At 34.9% G+C, this 19,986-nt stretch overlaps 1 protein-coding gene across 3 annotated transcripts; it reads left to right on the forward strand.

Moving 5' to 3' along the window:
- Positions 1-234: 234 nt before the first annotated feature.
- Positions 235-13,521, forward strand: LOC128555508 (NADH dehydrogenase [ubiquinone] iron-sulfur protein 5-like). Of its 3 annotated transcripts, none has more exons than XM_053537921.1 (3): positions 235-376; positions 10,887-11,121; positions 13,190-13,521. In XM_053537921.1, exons 2-3 carry the CDS (start codon positions 10,906-10,908, stop codon positions 13,280-13,282), a joined length of 309 nt encoding a protein of 102 aa, XP_053393896.1. In that variant the 5' UTR covers positions 235-376; positions 10,887-10,905; the 3' UTR covers positions 13,283-13,521. The 3 variants fall into 3 exon arrangements, with proteins under 3 accessions (XP_053393896.1, XP_053393895.1, XP_053393897.1); XM_053537920.1 differs by having other exon boundaries at positions 242-386; XM_053537922.1 differs by lacking the exon at positions 235-376 and adding an exon at positions 476-494.
- Positions 13,522-19,986: the final 6,465 nt, after the last annotated feature.

Raw genomic sequence — 19,986 nt, forward strand, 5'->3', positions numbered from 1 at the left:
ATTTGAAGATTTTACCAAGAAAACAATATCCTGATGCAAAAGCGGTTTCGACCCGAAGGTCTTCTTCAGTTGTAGATCATGATTAGCCTGCACATCCGTGCAGTCTGATCATGATCTGCACTGTTCGCTATTCAGTCAGAAAATTTTCAGTGAACACCCCTTCGAATAATAGATGGTATTGCCCAAATTAAATGATGGACCAGTCCATTTTAGAAATATAGCTGGCTAAGAGCTATGTTAATGCAGCTGTAAATAGTAATAACGGCGGTCTCATTTATCGAGAACTTGTTCTGCTTGTTAAACAAAGTGACCTGGTCCCCGACCTTGGACAACAACAACAACGGCAACGGACGGCTACAAAAATATTAATTTCTGAGCAAGTGCATGTAATTGATTTACGCTTTTCAAGTTTTAATTACAAGTATTTCAGGGAGCTCGTTACTATATTTGCAAACTTCATCCTCTGATCCATGGGTTCTGTGTGGACATGTGAAGTATGGTAGTTTTCGGAGAATCTTGGACGTTTCGACCCCAAGACATTTCGACCCCAAGACATTTCAACCCCAAAATTTAATTTTCTTGGACAATTCGACCCCAAAGACATTTCGACCCCAAGACATTTCGACCCCAAGACATTTCGACCCCTCAGAAATAGTTGTATGTTTTCATTTTATATTTCTTCCATTTTACATATTTTAGAAAATATGAATATATAGATCTATATAAATATTCTATTTTTAAATACATGTCAGTGGATAAACCGTGCTGGTCGGAAAGGATCGGCCGTATGTTTATTATTGGAACTAATTGAGTTATTTCTTCATGTTATTTTGATAATCTAAGAAGAAAATATATTATGAAAAAACAGTTTTTAAAAGAATTATATCATGTTTATATATGAATATAAAAACGTTTACTGCATTTATTGCCAAATCACGAATAATGTCCTTTGATTAGTCCTGATAGAGTTTGATTGGATTATCACACCTATTGATTATATCAATTAATCAGTATATTTGTAAGCACACACAAATGACATGTGACAAACAATGTCTAACAAGGTATGTGCAGTTAAATATGATAAGCTTTTATTTAATTTAAAAGCTAACAAAATTATGGTGATTGTGGTTCATCCACGAGTGCGCAAATTTCCCATGCGCTCAACAAATTTTCAACTTCGTATAAAAACGTTTTGTGCATTTTATTTTCCTTTTGTAAATTAATTATTTATTTGAGATATGATTGAATTCTATCATAAACCCTAAAAATACGATTTATTAAAGAAATACCTGTGTACATTAGAATATTTTAGGACATGGAAATTCCGAATGTACAAATTTCCAGTGCGCACGCCGATTTTCAATCATGTACAAGACGTAACGCGCAAAAGTATTTTAATTTCCTTTTGAAAAATAATAATTTATGATCTATAAAAATAATATGTTTGAATTCAGTCATAAATCACTTCAAAAATACCATTTGTTGAAGAAATACGGGTGTATTTCAGTTATGGCAATTTCCAGCGTGGTCGCCGAATTTCAATCTCTTATAAAATCGTTTTGCTTAAAGAATTTTATTTATCCTTCTGAAACTTATTATTTATATTATACACGAATGATTTCTGCAATAAACCCTACAAAAATACCATTTATTAATAAAAAAAGGGTGTATTTCGGTAATGGAAATTTCCCGCGCGGTCGCCGAATTTCAGTCTCGTATAAAGTCATTTTGCGTGAACGCATTTTATTTTCCATTCGTATTTTATTCATTTATGATATATATGATTGAATTATTTAAAAAAAATACAGGTGTATCCCGGTTATGGAAAATGTATTCCGGCGTATCCCGGTTTTTTAGGTGGATTCCGGTTTATTGTGTGACCGATATCGCTTGAAGTTGCTTAAATCATACTTTTAAAATCATACATTAAATCACGTGTATTTGCTAAAATATTTAGTAAAAGTAATACGGCTGTCACATTTTCTTTACAGATATGAAATATGATAATAATTTTTTCCCCGTTTTTAACATAACAGTACTCACATATTCTTACATTTTGCAGAAACCGGGATTTCGTGTTTGATATTTTACAACTGGAAGGAATGTCGTACATAGAAAAGAAAAGAGCAGTTTGTAAAACACGAAAATCATATTCTGTAAAGCAAATACTTTATGTGTGCGTCAAAATCGCGTACAAAAATAACATTAAATGCGAAAATAAGCAATATGTTGTTTAATTTCCTATTGTTTTCTTTACATTTTCGCCCAAATTAAAGATAATGTTGACACATGTTTATAAATATCCGATGTCACCACAATCGCTTGTTAATTGCAATGCGCACTGCAGATAAATGCACACCTGCTGTATATCAACAAACAATTAATCAAGGTGTGATAATCCAATCAAAAGATTACGTGTTTCTGATTATGATTTTAAATATCAATATAATGAAGATGATGACATCTTAAACTTCTTTGAGTTACATTATAATTATTTATATTTGGTTGAATCCCACAGAAATGAGATGCATATATCTTTCGAAAAAAAAGTCAAATAAAAATAAATAAATAAATAAAGAGGTATTAAAGATGTGACTTTATTAAAGTTATTATGCCCCCCGAAGGGAGGCATATAGTTTTTGAACCGTCTGTCTGTCTGTCGGTCTGTCGGTCTGTCAGTCTGTCGGTCTGTCCGCAATTTTCGTGTCCTGTCCATATCTTTGTCATCGATGGATGGATTTTCAAATAACTTGGCATGAATGTGTACCACAGTAAGACGACGTGCAGTGCGCAAGACCCATGTCCGTAGCTCAAAGGTCAAGGTCACACTTAGACGTTAAAGGATAGTGCATTGATGGGCGTGTCCGGTCCATATCTTTGTCATCGATGGATGGATTTTCAAATAACTTGGCATGAATGTGTACCACAGTAAGACGACGTGCAGTGCGCAAGACCCAGGTCCGTAGCTCAAAGGTCAAGGTCACACTTAGACGTTAAAGGATAGTGCATTGATGGGCGTGTCCGGTCCATATCTTTGTCATGGATGGATGGATTTTCAAATAACTTGGCCTGAATGTGTACCACAGTAAGATGACGCGCAATGCGCAAGACCCAGATCCGTAGCTCAAAGGTCAAGGTCACACTTAGACGTTAAAGGATAGTGCATTGATGGGCGTGTCCGGTCCATATCTTTGTCATCGATGGATGGATTTTCAAATAACTTGGCCTGAATGTGTACCACAATAAGACGACCTGTCACACGCAAGACCCAGGTCCGTAGCTCAAAGGTCAAGGGCACACTTAGACGTTAAAGATCATTTTTCATGATAGTGCATTGATGGGCATGTCCGGTCCATATCTTCGTCATTCATGCATGGATTTTAAAATAACTCTGCATGAATGTGTGACACAGTAAGACGATGTGTCACGCGCAAGACCCAGGTCCGTAGGTCAAAGGTCCTAAACTCTAACATCGGCCATAACTATTCATTCAAAGTGCCATCGGGGGCATGTACAGCTCTTGTTTTCATAATTAAAATCGGCGAAATCGGCCCATGATTTAAAAATCTTTTCTTTTCTTTTTTAATATAGCCGTGTACTAAAATAGTCTTTAAGATGATTTGAACATATAAATAAACACCAAGTATGAAAATATGTTATATGAAGGTTATTTTAAGATAGATAATCAGAACGATTTGTTCATAAATTATTTACGTAATAAACGCGGTTGATACATAAATCCCGTTATTTTAATAATTTATAAATGATGATTATTTCGGTATTGTTCGGTATTGTGGGATAAAAATCACTCATTTTTTCATATGAAGGCATGTACTAATATAGACTTTAAGAAATTAAAAAAAAGAATTTTAGAAAATAAAGAAATTTAGACAAATAGATCTATGGCTCATTTTTGTAAAAAAATCTTATTTTCGCAAAAATAACCGTATTTTAACATTTTAAATTAAATTGGTAATTAAGCATTATTACATTTTGAAATTGCTCAATTATCTATAGATTAAAGCTTAATTATAATAATGACGGCATTCTTAGATGTTTTCAGGCATATCATTGAATGGGGTCGAAATGTCCAAGGAGTTGGGGTTGAAATGTCTTGGGGTCGAATTGTCTCTTTGGGTTGAAATGTCTTGGGGTCGAAATGTCTTGCTAGCGTTTTCGGATAGGGCCTAGGCATATATCTATATCCAATATATGGGGGCCGATTGGTTAAGGTCGCTGACTTCGAATCATTTGCGGCAATATCCAGGAATAGTCCCCTCTACAGAATGAAGTGTGTCCACCTCAATCCCCGACCATCACCCCTAAGACTGTCTTAAGGTAGTTCGATACATTTTGTGCGCATGCGCGAATGCTCTCGGTTTATGTAAAGTCGAAAAATTTAAGTGTGTTGAATTTTACTTATTTCTTGCTTGCTTTCCAAGAGAATCTTCAATAATCGGCGTCTTAATGGAAAAGGTAGAAGGAAACTATTCGTTGAGGCTTTAAATCTAAGTTTATCGCGAGATTTTTAACGACATTCACCGGGTTCGTAAAGCGGTCGTTTGTTTTGGCGCAATGCGGAAGTGTCGTCTTGATGCAGTTTTTTGGCTGAAAAGTTGACGAATTCTTCGTCTCACTATGTCTGTCATTTGTTTTACGTTTGCCATCAGTTTTAGGCAGTAACTGTTAGCTGTCGAGAGTACCGGAACAGACTGTGAAGTATTTCTATAGATCTAAATATGGTTCGTAAAAAAGGACAGTTTGTCTGGCATTCGGAATTCCTACACTAGTGATCCATGAGGACTTTATCCAGTTTCCAGAATGGCAGGAAGGAAGGACTTATTGAATTCAACCACTTGTCAAGGCAGCTTAATTACAAAAGTCAGAAATTTAAAAGCAGCCACTCGGCGACAGTAAGCTTGTCTACATTTTCCATAAAATTTCCAAAATAACTACTGGAAAAAAAAAACATGGAAATACATACGACATCAACACAAAATAGCACAGCACCAGAATGAATGCGGAAGTTGTCACGAGTGGTGTGGCATTGTTCCTGTTCATTTATGGTTGACAGATTCCAAAAGTCTGGTGAGTCATGTAAAATATATTGTATTGTCATTTGATAGTAGATCATACTGTACTGTAATTGTTTATTAATTATTTTAGTTCATTCTAAAGCCCTCAACAGATGGCAGGTTTTTGTTGTACAACACCAAGGAAATTTATGATGTACAGCCAAATGTTATCGTGTGTACGATGCTATTCCTTGATTTCGTAAATCTTTCTTGACTTACAGATTAGGACATGTTCTATTTTGTAAGATTTGAGCCGCGTCATGAGAAAACCAACATATTGCCTTTCCGACCAGCATCTGCGCAGTCTTGTCCATGCTGTTCGCTATGAAACGGTTTCTCTAATTGCAATAGACTTTGAAAGCAAACATCATTGATCCTGATCAGACTGCGTGGATGCACAGGCTAGTCTTGATCCATGCTGGTCGCAAAGTCACTATGTGAAAAGTTAAATGATTTGAGCCGCGTCAGGAGAAAACCAACATATTGCCTTTCGACCAGCTTCTGCGCAGTCTTGTCCATGCTGTTCGCTATGAAACGGTTTCTCTAATTGCAATAGACTTTGAAAGCAAACATCATTGATCTTGATCAGACTGCGTGGATGCACAGGCTGGTCTTGTCCATGCTGGTCGCAAAGCCACTATGTTGGTTTTCTCATGGCGTGGTCATTTGTGTAATGCTAATCAATTCATGGGATATTATTTTTTATTAAGAATGGTAACAGGTTACATTCTTTTCAGTACCTAATGCACTATGTTTACAAGGTAAAGCTCTGTTATTTAAATGGGAGTGGAATACTGTCTGAATGTGAAAGATGTACAATTTCAAAATTGTACATCTTTGAGATAATTAGTGTTGTACAACTAGAACTTAACGTCTGTTGAGGCCTTAAGGTTCTTTTATCTTTTCTGGAGTAATGGAGCATTGTGCTTAAATATGTTTTATCATGATGATTTATGAATGAATTAATAAAGACCTAGTATACATAATTTTAAAATATTTAATTATAAGTAATCAATTTAGTATTCTGTAACAATGCGAATTGTATTGATTGTCAATTTTCAGAACCAGATATGACTACGTCTATTTTCAGAACCAGATATGAGTAGAGTACAGTTTGAGAAATGTCTTGGTAGAACAGATACTAAGGAAATAATAAAAAGCAGAACAGACCACATTTCTCCTTCTTATAACTGGTAAAGTTCCAAGTAAGGGCGAGTATAATAATGCAGCCCCAGTGAGAGTTCGTGATGAGGTGTCAACTGTAAATGTGTGGTCGTTTAATGATGTGAAGTCAGATTGACAAGTATTTGAAGTAACATTAATTTATAAATTATCAGTTCTGAGAGAAATTTTTGCTGAGCTTTGTGCAGGATACTCTTAAAAAATACATGAACCAGAATTTTATATTATAAGTACAATGTCAGATGTACTCCAGACTTCACACATATGTTGATGTTTATACATATGTGGTGTTTAAATTTGTCAAGTGAAGAAATTTTTTGAAAAAATGTTAGTGGGTGACAGAACAGAAGAACAAAGTCAATTACAGAGGTGGACAACACTGAGTTTAGGATACAGAAAAAATCCGGTGATTCTGACGAAACAACATACATAGAAAGATTATTCTAGAAAAATGAAAACTTTTAGTGTTTGGAAAAGTTTCGAAACAGGTTTACCATTGACAGAAGAGACAGTTTTTACAGACTGGTCTACAGTTATTTTGATTTTACTTTTACACGGTGATTCCTCCAATAAACAGCTAGTGATCTGAGAGAATTTTGTTCATTATATCATACAAGTTTAGAGTGAATGTAAAATTAATGTGTATTTAAATCAATCAAAATTTTTCAAAATTGGATGTTGAAACTTTACAACTGTTTAGTATTTCAGTAATCAGTTAGGATTTTTGAGTGATTTCAATAAGTACAAATGAAATAAAAAGAATCACTATCACCCAAGATGATGTGCTATTGTAAAAGATAGAAGAAAATTCACAAGTCACATTAACTTGGTAAAAGGGATTTTAACAGAATTAACTATAATTGGTGAAGGATTCTGCATGTTGTATCAAACGATGCAAATAGCTATAATGTATTTTATAGTTCTTTGGATGTATCTTCTATCTATCTCTTTTCAAACTAAATCTTATCTCTTAAATCTATTGAAATTGCCATCAAAATAAAAAATTATTTTAAAAACAATATATTTAACAATTAAAAGGTATATTCAACAAGCCAGTCCTTTTTTACTAATCTTAGTCAGTGGAATTTATTTTTAGACTTGTCCTATTTTTTTTTTATTCAGTTTCTGGATCCCCATTTATTAGTTACAGTACAAATTTTGGGATTCGAGCAATTTTCCACATCCTCATTACAAGGTAGTATTGATTTTTCATTGGTCCAGTGGTTAACTAATTTTAGCATAAAGTAAAACTGCTCTATTAATAGATTTTCAGAAAATCTGTTTGAGTGTTTATACCCAGTATACAAATTCATGTACTTTTATTTGATTTCAACATTACTGTTTAATATTATCCTGAACAAATTACAGGTTTTCTTTGCTTTATATTAGAGAATTTTGGTAAATTTCATTGTTGAAAGGTCCAAGGTACTTTTCTCAAATAGTCAATTAATTGAATTTTTCAAATATAATATCTTGTGCAGTGAATTAAAAGAAATTTATTTATTTCAGTACTAGTCAGTTCTGAACTTGAAGATACTTTGATAGGTTTTTGGTCTACTACACTTTATATATTTCTATGGCCTGATTAGAAGTAGCTTGTTGGTTTAATTCAGTAACTTACTACAGGAAGAATTATTTAAGGTAGTTCAACACAACTTCTGGACATTAAGGTGATTAATTATCACATATGATATATAGATAATTTTCATTGAGAGTCCTACATACCAGAACATTTTTGAGTGACAATTAGAAATATTTTAGATTACTTGGGGTGGTTCACTACTTGTTAGAAATATTTAAGGTGGTTAACCATCTGTTAGAAAATGATAATACGGTACAGTACTGGGACTTGTTTTTGTAGGCAATTATCAAAACATGAAATTTTATAGGTGCTGAATTGAAGGTATTGTCATGGTGTTTATAACTCCCCCGCCACAATTGGTGGGGGTTATAGGAATGGTCTCTGTCCATCCTTCCCTACTTCCGTCCTTCCATCTTCCGTCCTTCCGTAACATTTTGTGTCCACTCTGTATCTCCTAAACCCCTTGAACATGTTGAAGGATTTTCATGAAACTTGGTTCAAATGATCACTTCATCAAGACAATGTGCAGAACCCATGAGTCACCCATGTCGGTTCAAAGTCAAGGTCACAACTCAAAGCCTTCACTCAAAGCCTTCAATTTTGTGTCTGCTCTGTATCTCCTAAACCCCTTCAAGTGTGCTGTTAACAGACAGCTTTTGTGATATATCAGGAGCACATAATTCCGGACAAGCTGGTCTGATCATACCCAAAATCGAGTTATTCCAAGAGCTTGTGCTCGTATACATTGCCATTAAAACTGATCAAAATTGTTATGAAAATGTTCAAACTAGAGCGTTAAAATTGTCAAATTTTGCAACTTTTTATATAACAGGGACAGATAACTCTGGACTTGCTAGTCTGAAAATGCCTGCAAGACCCTATGGCCGTACTTATTGTCTATTTTAGACAGTTTTCTAAGTTTATTAGAGATTTCTTTAAATAAAAATGATACAGTTGTAAAAAAGGGGTAAATATTGCTATTTTTATCAGGGGCACATTACTCTTGATATACTGGTCGGATCATCCCCATAATGCAACACATTCCAGATTATGTAGCCATGAATATTGTTTTTTTACTTTGGTGAAGATTTTTATAGTAATATTCATGCTGGAGTGTTAACAATGCTATATAATTCATACTTAACTTTAAAAAAGTGGGGGGGGTTTAATATTACATCTGTTTTTTTTTATGATGAAATGTCGATGTAAATGGTTTGGAACTATTTTGTTATTTAAATTATGTTTGCACACATGTTCATATTATTTAGGCGTTTTTTTTTTCATGAAAATATTTGTTGTTACAGCTTATTTGCCAGCAGACCCAGTTATTCTAAAATGTTGGTACTTTCATGATAAAATACGGAAAAATCTTCTTATATGTTCGGTGACCCCCAATTTTTTTACCCTTTTTTTTGAAGCAATTTTGAGACACAATATATACAAAAAGTATTTCAAAAATCTTAATTGTAGAAATAATGTTATGCTATCTGTAGACTGATACAAGTACTGGTCCCATTGGAAAAAGTGGGTGGGGTTAATTATATTGTCTTGTGAAAATGAGTAAAAGTATTATGTGAAATCATTAAAATTTCATACTGACTTCATAGCATATTAAAAACTGAATTGTTAGAAATACAATTATTTACAACTGATAAAGATAGTTTGTGTTTTGAAATGTACCCCCAATTTTTCCAGGTTTTTTAAATTTCACTTTTGTCTTGACATTGTGTGTAGAAAATGGCCGATATAATGAAAAGGAGTTTGGTGACCTACCGTTTTTTTGCTTTTATATGAAATAGATACTAAAGATCTTCAAACATGCAAAGTATGAAAAAATTCTTAATTGTAGAACAAATTGGCCTGAAACGTATCCAACATCCTTAAACTTGTAACATTCAGAAAGGTCAACGTATTTTTTACCTCCCGTTATTATTTTTGTTCGTGCCGTATATAGAGGGGACTATTCCTGGAAAATGCCTCACTTGCTCTTCATTGATGTGGTTTGCAATTCTTCACTCGAGCTGGCTTACGGAAGGTCCGTGGTTCAAGCCTAGTCCAACTGATTTGATGTGATCCTAGGAAATATGGAGTTATTTTTCTTATGGGCAATATCTCCACTCGGGTCAAACACTCAAAAGACCAAAGTAGTGGTGGAAATTTCAGATTAAATTATCATCCCAGCTGATTTAGGTTTAAATGCTGATTTTTGTTGCGAATATGAGATAAATTCAAATAAAACATGCATGTATGAAAAGGGAATTCAATTTGTCACGGTTTTATGTAAAAATTATCAAATAATTTCCAAAAATACGATTTTTCTGGTGATTTTACCTATGTATCTACTGTACACGATAAATGTTTACTGCACGTCAACACGGCAATATGCGCAAGTGATAAAACCAATAACTTTACATGACTGTATCCTCCATTATTTTGGTCCTTCTAAGTTTTGACGGTTAGATTGCCCATCACAGATATAAAACAATCTGACCATTGAATTATTTTGACTACCAAGGTGCCTGACGAGGGTCTTTTGGGTCTTTCTCTACCATCAAAACTGGAAAGTCCCCATATTATGACATATCATTTTGAAAACAAATTGACAGTTTGGAACTGTTATTCATTGACAGATTTCTGTGAATTAAGGGGACTTTTTGGGTATGTGGCAATTTTCATGGGTAGATAGTGGGAGGGGAATCAAAAGTAACTTATTTTGGACCCTGTTGAATAATCAATAGCAAACATAAAAAAAAATGTTAGACATATGAAATTAATATGAATGTTAACTCTTGTTGTCACATTGAGCCAGTTATAGGCCACTGCCCAAATACAGTATAGGTATACTTTTCTAATTTCATAAGAAATAACTTTACAGTTGAGAGTGTAACTTATTGGTGAAAAGAGGGGAAAAGCAGAAAATGGGATATGAACTCTCATTATTTTATTTAATATGCTTTTAAACCAAAAGTTTATTAACAGGCTCAACATACTTATTCTGACCAGGGTTTTAGCATTGTAGTCACATTCTGTTGTTTTTTTTTTTACAGAAAATCATAAGAAGAAACAATGACAACAACAGGCGGCAATTGGTGGGACGGATGGAAAATAAAGTCGATAACAAGAGTTAACTTTATAGATTTCTATACATTGTCCAATATGAGATGTGCAGATATGGAGATGGAGTTCCTAAAGTGTGCTGATAGAGTTGGGTTAATGTATTCTAAGGAGAGATGCAAGGATACTTTTGAAGATTGGAAAGAATGCACTTGGCAGATGAAAGCTGTGAGCATGCTTTTTCTTGGCTCCTTTGTTTGATTTGGGTGTAATGCCGGTGTTTCAGCAGTAGCTATGTTATGCAACGGTAGTCAGTTTAAACAAAGTAGTTATCCTGGGTTGCATTTCATGGAGAGTCCTAAATCTGAAAACAGTCTTATGACCAAAACTGTGCCAATTTTGTGTTTCAAAGAAAGTCTTAAAAACAATCTTAACTTTTTAGTCCTAAGTTTATGACCAAAAACAACCCTAAGTCTAGGACTACTATTGAGCAGTCTTAAGATAGTCCTAGGGTTGTTATAAGGCAAAAACACTCCAAAATCAAAGATGGCTGCCTTTATTTGTTTGAGAAAAATCTTGATTGGCATTCACTAAAAATCTCCCAATAAAATCTCGCGCGCTGTGATTTTTCTCAGATTTCTTGACACAAGGGTTGGGCTGTCTCAAAGTCTTTGTCAAAGGAACAAAATGGCCATTGTCTGACGGTACAATATATGCCACAGTGTACAAGTTCGCAAGCTTGACATGGGTGATAGCACACTTTTGAGGAGCCGGTAGTTATCTTATTTTCAAGGGAAGTAATCCAAATAATACCATCATGGCTGTCTGTTGCTAGGAAAATTGATTACGCTTTTAAAACACATGTCACAATAACAGCATTTTCAAACTTTTTTTAATGTTTCTAAAATGTTTCTTTCTGTCTTGGAGACTATAAAACTTTAAAAGACAACATCGATCAAATACGGTAGACGTTTTACTCTCCTCCTGTGTTTTATCACAGAAACACTTGTACCTAAATGTAAAAAAAAAGATATATTGTGACTTGTGTGCAGTTATGTTTCATAATTATGTTACTGTCTCAGAGTAAGGAAATGTTCAGACAGTCCTTGCCTTTGACCTGGAACTCCTTGCTTACAGGGCGAGTGCTCTACCGACTAAGCTAGCCAGTCACAATCACATAGATAAATTGTAGCAATAATTTATTTAATAAACAAAAAAGAAAAACAGGGCTTAGATGTGTGGGGGGGCAATAGTCCCATTAAGAATAAATGGAGAGTATTTGTTGAAAGTGTGTACTGATAAAGTGCACCTGTCCCATTCTCCCCTTTGCAGTCATAAATCAAGTCCTATACCATGTCACACTCCCCAGCCATATAAATTTTGCCCTCGAATTTCTAGTTGAACATAATTATCTAGGAGTATATAGTTGTGATCCCACATTGGGCGCCAGATGTAACAGGGTGAGTAAAATGTGCAGTAAGTCTGTGGATTGTACTCTGGACAACTTACTTTCAGGACAAACACTCTACCAACTCGGCCCCCTGTCAGAATAGTGTGATTGGTTGGGGTATCATGTCACTTGTCTATATAGCCTGATATTCCAATGAGGCAGCACTATAAAGTTTAGCATTGCTCTCATTACGTTCTTTGTATGACAGAAATATTGGGAAGAAACATTAAACTTGAACACAAACACGCACTCTTAATACTTCACACAACACTGAATTGTATGGAAGGCCAGTCTGTGGAGAAATGATGCGTCATGCCTTACTTGCAAAATTCTATATTCAAAATTAATTAATGTTATATGCCATATCTCCACTGAAACTGTGTGGTGAAAGTTGACAAAACTTGGCCTGAATGTTTCTTTGGTGGTCTTCCTTCTTGCAAAATTGTTCAAACCAATCTGCTTGGTTGCATATATGGGTTGCCTGAGCTTAGGCTAGACTTGGAGGTCAATGGTCAAATAGCTTAAATTCTTTGTCATAGCTCTAGTTCGTTAATGTCTTTATCAACTGTAGGATGCTTTTCAGACTCTGCACAATACACCAGAGTTATTTCCCATTAATTAATTAATCAAAAACTCAAGATTTCGGTCCCTTCACTAACAAATCTAGTTGAAATTATATGAATGTTTTACAAACCCTTGTGACTTGGACAGATCAGTGTTCTACTGTAAAATTATACTGATTTCTTTGACCAAATCAGCAGTAACATTCACCTCGAAACAGATGCACATTTTGCAAGGGATATTGATTTGCTTGTTTATACTATAAATTATTATTTTATTTTTCAGAAAAAAAGAGCACAAGCTATAAGAAGGGAGAAAGTACTTCAAAACAGACCAGATATGAAAGATGCTAGGGATGATATGAGAGTGGACTCGTGAAAGTTTTTTACCATTAAACATTGAATTTTCTGATATTTGTTACATAATATTCGTATTCTGTTCACATAGAAGCTTGAAAGATCAAAGATGGATATTTGGAAAGTATTTATAAAAGTTGTAGACACTTTATTGAAATGTTTTGAAGAAGATTTGTGAGAAATGTAACAAATACTGAATGTGGTTAATTATTTTAAAACTAGGTACAAAAGTATGTTAAAATAAATTCTGTTTTCATATTACTTGAATTAATTATTTCTCCCCATTACATCTTTCTAAGGAACTTTGAGGGCGATAATAACCAACTTGTAATGTTTCAAGATATCGTAATAACTCCTGTATTTATAATAAAAACATTTTTGATAGGGATATTTTGAACTATTTGCCATGGTAAATATCTGCCCTTTATTTGCCAGGAAGTTTAACAATTTGTTGATGGATTGTTAAAAACTTTCAGTATATATCTTAGTTAGCATAAAAACATCATTTTAATGAAAACAGTAATTAAATTTGTAGGAATTTGAGAAACATCTTGCATGGGCCGGAATTTTACAGAGAAAACAACATCAAAGAATTTAGAGCTACCAAACTCGCCATTGCATCCAAGTCCATATTCCTGGTTAAAATTTTGATGCACTTTCACTTCATCTGTCATTAGTCAACAACTTTTCTTTCAAGTTTAAACATAGTTTCAAATCAGTACCTGCATCATGATGCAAGATCCACAACTCTAGCACCATGTTTGTTAAATAATTCTCCATTTTGGGGTATCTTTTTTTTTGTTCTTGCCAGTTTGATAATCTGTCAGTTGGTTTCTGGTCAATAACTAGAAAAAGCTTGGTCTGACAATCTTCATTTTCATAGGATCATTCCCAGTTGTGAGTAGATCAACTCCCTATTGTTTTAGGGACAGTTAGTCATAGTCAAGGTGACCTTGAAACTGAAAACAGTTTTACGCTTTGTAAGGCATTTCACTTGTAGAATGATTGTTTATTGTCAGTTAATATCTTTACTGTTTTAGGAGTCAGTTGGTCAAACTTACCTCAAGACTAACAAGAGCTGTCTGAGGAAAGCAACACTGGACTATTCAACAGCCTTTTCAGTTGAATGAGTACAAGTTGAAAAAGGTATATAATTTTGTAAAAATTCAAAGTAGTTATGAACCTTGCACATTTCACATCAGGTCATCACAGTGAAGTAGTGTGTGAAGTTTCAATCCATTCCAACTAGTGGGTACTGAGATACCAGCTTGCATACAAAAACTTAATAAAAAATTGCTAAGTCAACAAGGGGGCATAATTTTGTAAAAAATGAAAATAGAGTTATGGCACCTGTCAGATTGCCACAGTAAACAAGGTGTGAAGTTCCAAAGCAAACCAGCATTATGGAAATTGTGCAATGTCAGTCAGGTCATCACGGTGAATATGTGAAATTTCAATCCATTCCCGTTAAGTGGGTACTGAGAAACGGCTTACATACAAAACCTAATCGGGATGCCGAGGCATATGCTGACACACAAGCGAGTCCAATACATTTACCTATTCTTTAGTCCAGCTAAAAATTGATTCCAGTAACTGAAGAATGCACATTCCTACAGTCATTAAACTTCATAGGATGATTGCCTGTAGTCAGTAATGACCCCTATTGTTTCAGGGGTCAGTAAGTAAAACTGGACCTTACAAAAACTGGAAATTTCTGTAAAACAGACAATTTTCTTGGTCCCCCGATTGTTCTATTTTTAGCTTGACTAAAAGAAGTATATAGAGCTGTCCTACTCGACCCGGCGTAGGTGTCCTTCCGCGTCCGCACTTTGGTTAAAGTTTTCATGCACTTTCACTTTATCTCCGTAATTACTTGATGGATTTGTTTCAAACTTGAAATAATTATTCCTCATCATCACCCTCATCATATGGCACAAGGGCCATAACTTACACACCAATATTTCATGAATTATCCCCCTTTTTACTTGGAATTTCAGGTTAAAGTTTTGATGCACTTTCACTCCATCTCAGTTATTACTAAATGGATTTGATTCAAACTTAAAATAGTTGTTCCACCTTATCACCAACATCATATGACGCAAAGTCCATAACTCTGGTACCAATATTTCATGAATTATGCCCCCCCTTTTACTTGGAATTTCAGGTTCAAGTTTTCATGCACTTTCACTCTTATCTCAGTTATTACCAAATGGATTTGATTCAAACTTAAAATAGTTATTCAACATATCACTCTCATCATATGACACAAGGGCCATAATTCTTGCACAGTATTTCATGATTTATCCGCCTTTTTACTTAGAATTTCAGGTTTAAGTTTTCATGCACTTTCACTCATCTCAGTTATTACTAAATGGATTTGATTCAAACTTAAAATAGTTGTTCCACCTTATCACCCACATCATATGACACAAAGTCCATAACTCTGGTACCAATATTTCATGAATTATGCCCCCTTTTACTTGGACTTTCAGGTTAATTTGATGCATTTTCACTATATCTCAGTTATTACTAAATGAATTTGATTCAAAGTTAAAGTTGTTATTCCACATCATCACCCACATCGTATGACACAAGGTGCAAAAATCACTCTTGCACCAATATTTCATGACCTCCTTTTTGCTTAGAACTATACTTATTTAATGTTCTTTATCTCTCACAGACTCGAGCTATTGTCCAATATCTTCATTTTTATTGGAGACATTAAACACTAGTTGCAGCTCCAGATTCCTCAGATGTGCCTAGTTTCATTATCCAGCATGGAAATAGTCGAGCGCGCTGTCTCCTGTGACAGCTCTTGTCTACGTAGACCTTGCTTCTAAATACTGGAACTTCCAAATTCTGTACGGCGGACAATGTTTTCAGAAAAATTGACTTATTTTACTTCCAAAAACTGCATGACACAAACAAGTAGATATTTGTTTGGATGCTTATATGTGCCTCTGGAAAAATTTCATCTGTGATTCCACTGTTTACCAATTAGCGGTGACTATTTTGACACCCATTAGAATCACAACCTGTCAATCAAAAATTCAAACATCTATGGATACTGAGGACAATGGTTTGATTTCGTATTTGGTCAAACAGTTTCACAAATTGTCACAAGTTCAAAGCTGGATGCAGGTATGCATTTTATGAAATCTTCATAAGTAGTAATAATTCATTAATAATATTCATAAGTAAAATGACTGAATTAACGTCAAATTTGTAAAACTGAACTATACCTACAGGACAAAATAAATATATTTTGTGAGTCCGAGCTTGCTCCAAATCGAACAGAATGACTCGTGACATGTAGTTGTATTTGTCCAAATTATACTAAATACTGGAAATTCCAAAAACTGGACTTTCCTTCTGGTCCCAAGGGAGTGTGGTTTCCTGAAGTTACACTAAATTTTAGGGGTAATCTATTGAGGTACAGGTATTTTGGGCAAATCTATTGAAGAATTTTGGGATGTAATCTGTAGAGGTAATTTGAGGTAATCTATAAAGGTATTTCTGGTTAATCTATAGAGGTATCTTGGGGTAATCTATAGAGGTATTTTAGAGTAATCTTATTAGTCCCCTACTGGTTGAAAACCAGTTTCGGGGACTATAGGAATGCGCTTTTCTGTTTGTGCGTCCGTCCGCAATTTCATGTCCGGTTTTTTAACTCTGTCATCCATGAATGGATTTTAATATTGCTTGGCACAAATGTTCCCCATGATGAGACGACATGTCAGGCGCAAAACCCTGACCCCTAGCTCAAAGGTCAAGGTCGCAATTGGAGGTCAAAGGTCAACAGGGCTTTTTTCCTGTCTGGTCCATAACTCTTATCCATGAAGGGATTTTTATATTACTTGGCACAAAAGTTCCCCATGATGATACGACGTGTCATGCGCAAAACCCGTACCCCTAGCTCAAAGGTCAAGGTCACAATTGGAGGTCAAAGGTCAACAGGGCTTTTTTCCTTTCCGGTCCATAACTCTCCCATCCATGAAGGGATTTTTATATTACTTGGCACAAAAGTTCCCCATGATGATACGACGTGTCAGGCGCAAAACCCGTACCCCTAGCTTAAAGGTCAAGGTCACAACTGGAGGTCAAAAGTCAATGGGCTTTTTTCCTGTCCGGTCCATAACTCTCCCATCCATGAAGAGATTTTAATATTACTTGGCACAAATGTACCACATAATAAGACGATGTGTCATGCACAACTTTCAGACCCCTAGCTCAAAGGTCAAGGTCACACTAAGCAGTCTAATGTTAACATAGCATGAATAGGGTCTGTTTCGTGTCCGGTCCATAACTCTGACACTCATTCAGGGATTTTGGTACTACTTGGCACAAATGTTCCCTAAGGATGCGACAACTTGTCTTGCGCAAAACCCGGACCCTTAACTCAAAGGTCAAGGTCACAGTTGGAGGTCAAAGGTCAATAAGTTTTTTTTCCTGTCCGATTCAGAACTCTGTCATCCATCAAGGGATTAAAATATTACTTGGCATAAATTTTCCCCATGATGAGACAACGTGTCATGTGCAACACCCAGTACCCTAGCTTAAAGGTCAAGGTCACACGTTGAGATCAAAGGTCAATAGGATTTTTTTCCTGTCCGGTCTATAACTTTGTCATGCAAAAGAGGATTTAGGTATCAGTTGGCACAAATATTCCCCTGGATGAGACAACATGTCATGCGCAAAACCCAGGCCCAAGGTCTAATGTCAAGGACACACCTAGAGACCAAAGGTCAGACACAAAAATGACTTTGTCTGGAGCAATTCTTCTTCATGCATAGAGGGATTTTGATGTAACTTGGCACAAATGTTCACCAACATAAGACGGATTGTCATGCGCAAGAACCAAGTCCCTAGGTCTAAGGTCAAGGTTGTAGTTAGAGGTCAAAGGTCAAATTCAAGAATGACTTTGTCCGGAACATTTTTTCTTCATGCATGGAGGGATTTTGATGTAACTTAGACCAAATGTTCACCACCATGAGGCACCCTTGTTTTTAGAATTACGTCCCTTTGTTATTACTATAAATAGATTTTATTGTAACTTTTTTATTACTGACCGTAGAGAAAACTCGAGACCACTTTTCTGTGGTACAACATGCATGTTACCTCCAATTTTTAGGTGTATTTTCACCTAACTCTACCTGGTTAAGAGTTTCTTGTAGACTTATATTATATAGACTTGTTTTTGAGTAATCTAAAAGAGGTATTTTGGGGTAATCTATAAAGGTGCTTTGGGGTAATCTATAGAGGTATTTGGGGGTAATCTATAGAGATATTTGGGGGTAATCTGTAGAGCTATTTTGGGGTAATCTAGAGGTGTATTTTGGGGTAACTATAGAGGTATTTTGGAGTAATCTATAAAGGTATTTTTGGGTTATCTAAAGAGATATTTAGGGGTTATCTAAGGAGGAATTTTAGGAGTAATCTAAAGAGCTATTTTGGGGTAATCTCTAGGTGTATTTTGGGGTAATCTGTAGAGGTATTTTGGAGCAATATATAGAGATATTTTGGGGGGGGGGGGGGGTAATCTAAAGAGCTATTTTGGGGTAATCTCTAGGTGTATTTTGGGGTAATCTGTAGAGGTATTTTGGAGCAATACACAGAGGTATTTTTTTTGAGGGGGGGGGGGGGTGAGGGTAATCTAAAGGGCTATTTTGGGGTAATCTCTAGGTGTATTTTGGGGTATTCTATAGAGCTATTTTGGGGTAATCTATTGAGATATTTTTGGGAAATCTATAAAAGTATTTTCGAGTAATCTATAGAGCTATTTTTGGGTAATCTGTTAACTCATCAAACATCACAAGGGGACAAAGTTCCAAGATTCCAATTTTTTACCCCACTTCTACTTTTTTGTCTATGTCTTCATTTTTTTTAACTTTTCTTAGTGACAAAGTCTTGTTTTAAAGTACAGTAATAACAATAACAATCAGACATAAATTCATTGAACTGTGACAGTTTCATTAAGGTAACGGTAAAATACAAAGTCACAAAATGATTGCAACTAGGTGCATGCCACATTTACATTAGTGAAATCAGATCCCAGAATTGAAATTTATGTGTTTATTTGGAAAATACTGATATATGTTCAGAGATGAAAAGTTAGTCCTTGCATATAATGAGATGAATTATATCAAATACAGACATTCCAAGCGTATGTGCTGTCACTAGGGGTTTTTACTGATTTTTTATGTTACAAAATGGTCATTGTTGCAGCTTACAGACATTTGACTGTTATTTAAAAAATGTTTTTAATTAAGTAAGTAATTTCTTTATCCCTGAAAACTAGAATTGTGTCCAAAGGACATATTGCACCATCCTGTGCCTATTTTGTGAAGTTAAGAAAGGGCCATAATTCTAGAAAAAAATAGCCGAAGAAAAAACTCCATTAATTATGGTCATCTTTGCATTAAGATCCTTCATCTGTGAAACTTTCAAGCATATTGTTTCAATAGTATATGAAGAGTTGGACACACAATATTTTTCTCTATATTCTATATAGCAAAACTATCAAAGGGCAATAACTGCTGTAAAAATAGTCACAGCAAAAATTCCTTTCTTTATGGTCATCTGCACGTCAAGCTTGTTCATCTATTAAAGTTTGAAGCAAATCAGGTTTATAGTGTAGGAGTTGGACATACAAGATTTTTCGCTATATTCTATATAGCAAAACTATCGAATGGCCAAAACTTGGTAAAAATAGTCACAGCAAAAGTT

Source organism: Mercenaria mercenaria, chromosome 3 (assembly GCF_021730395.1).
Source record: "Mercenaria mercenaria strain notata chromosome 3, MADL_Memer_1, whole genome shotgun sequence".
NCBI classification, from domain to species: domain Eukaryota; kingdom Metazoa; phylum Mollusca; class Bivalvia; order Venerida; family Veneridae; genus Mercenaria; species Mercenaria mercenaria.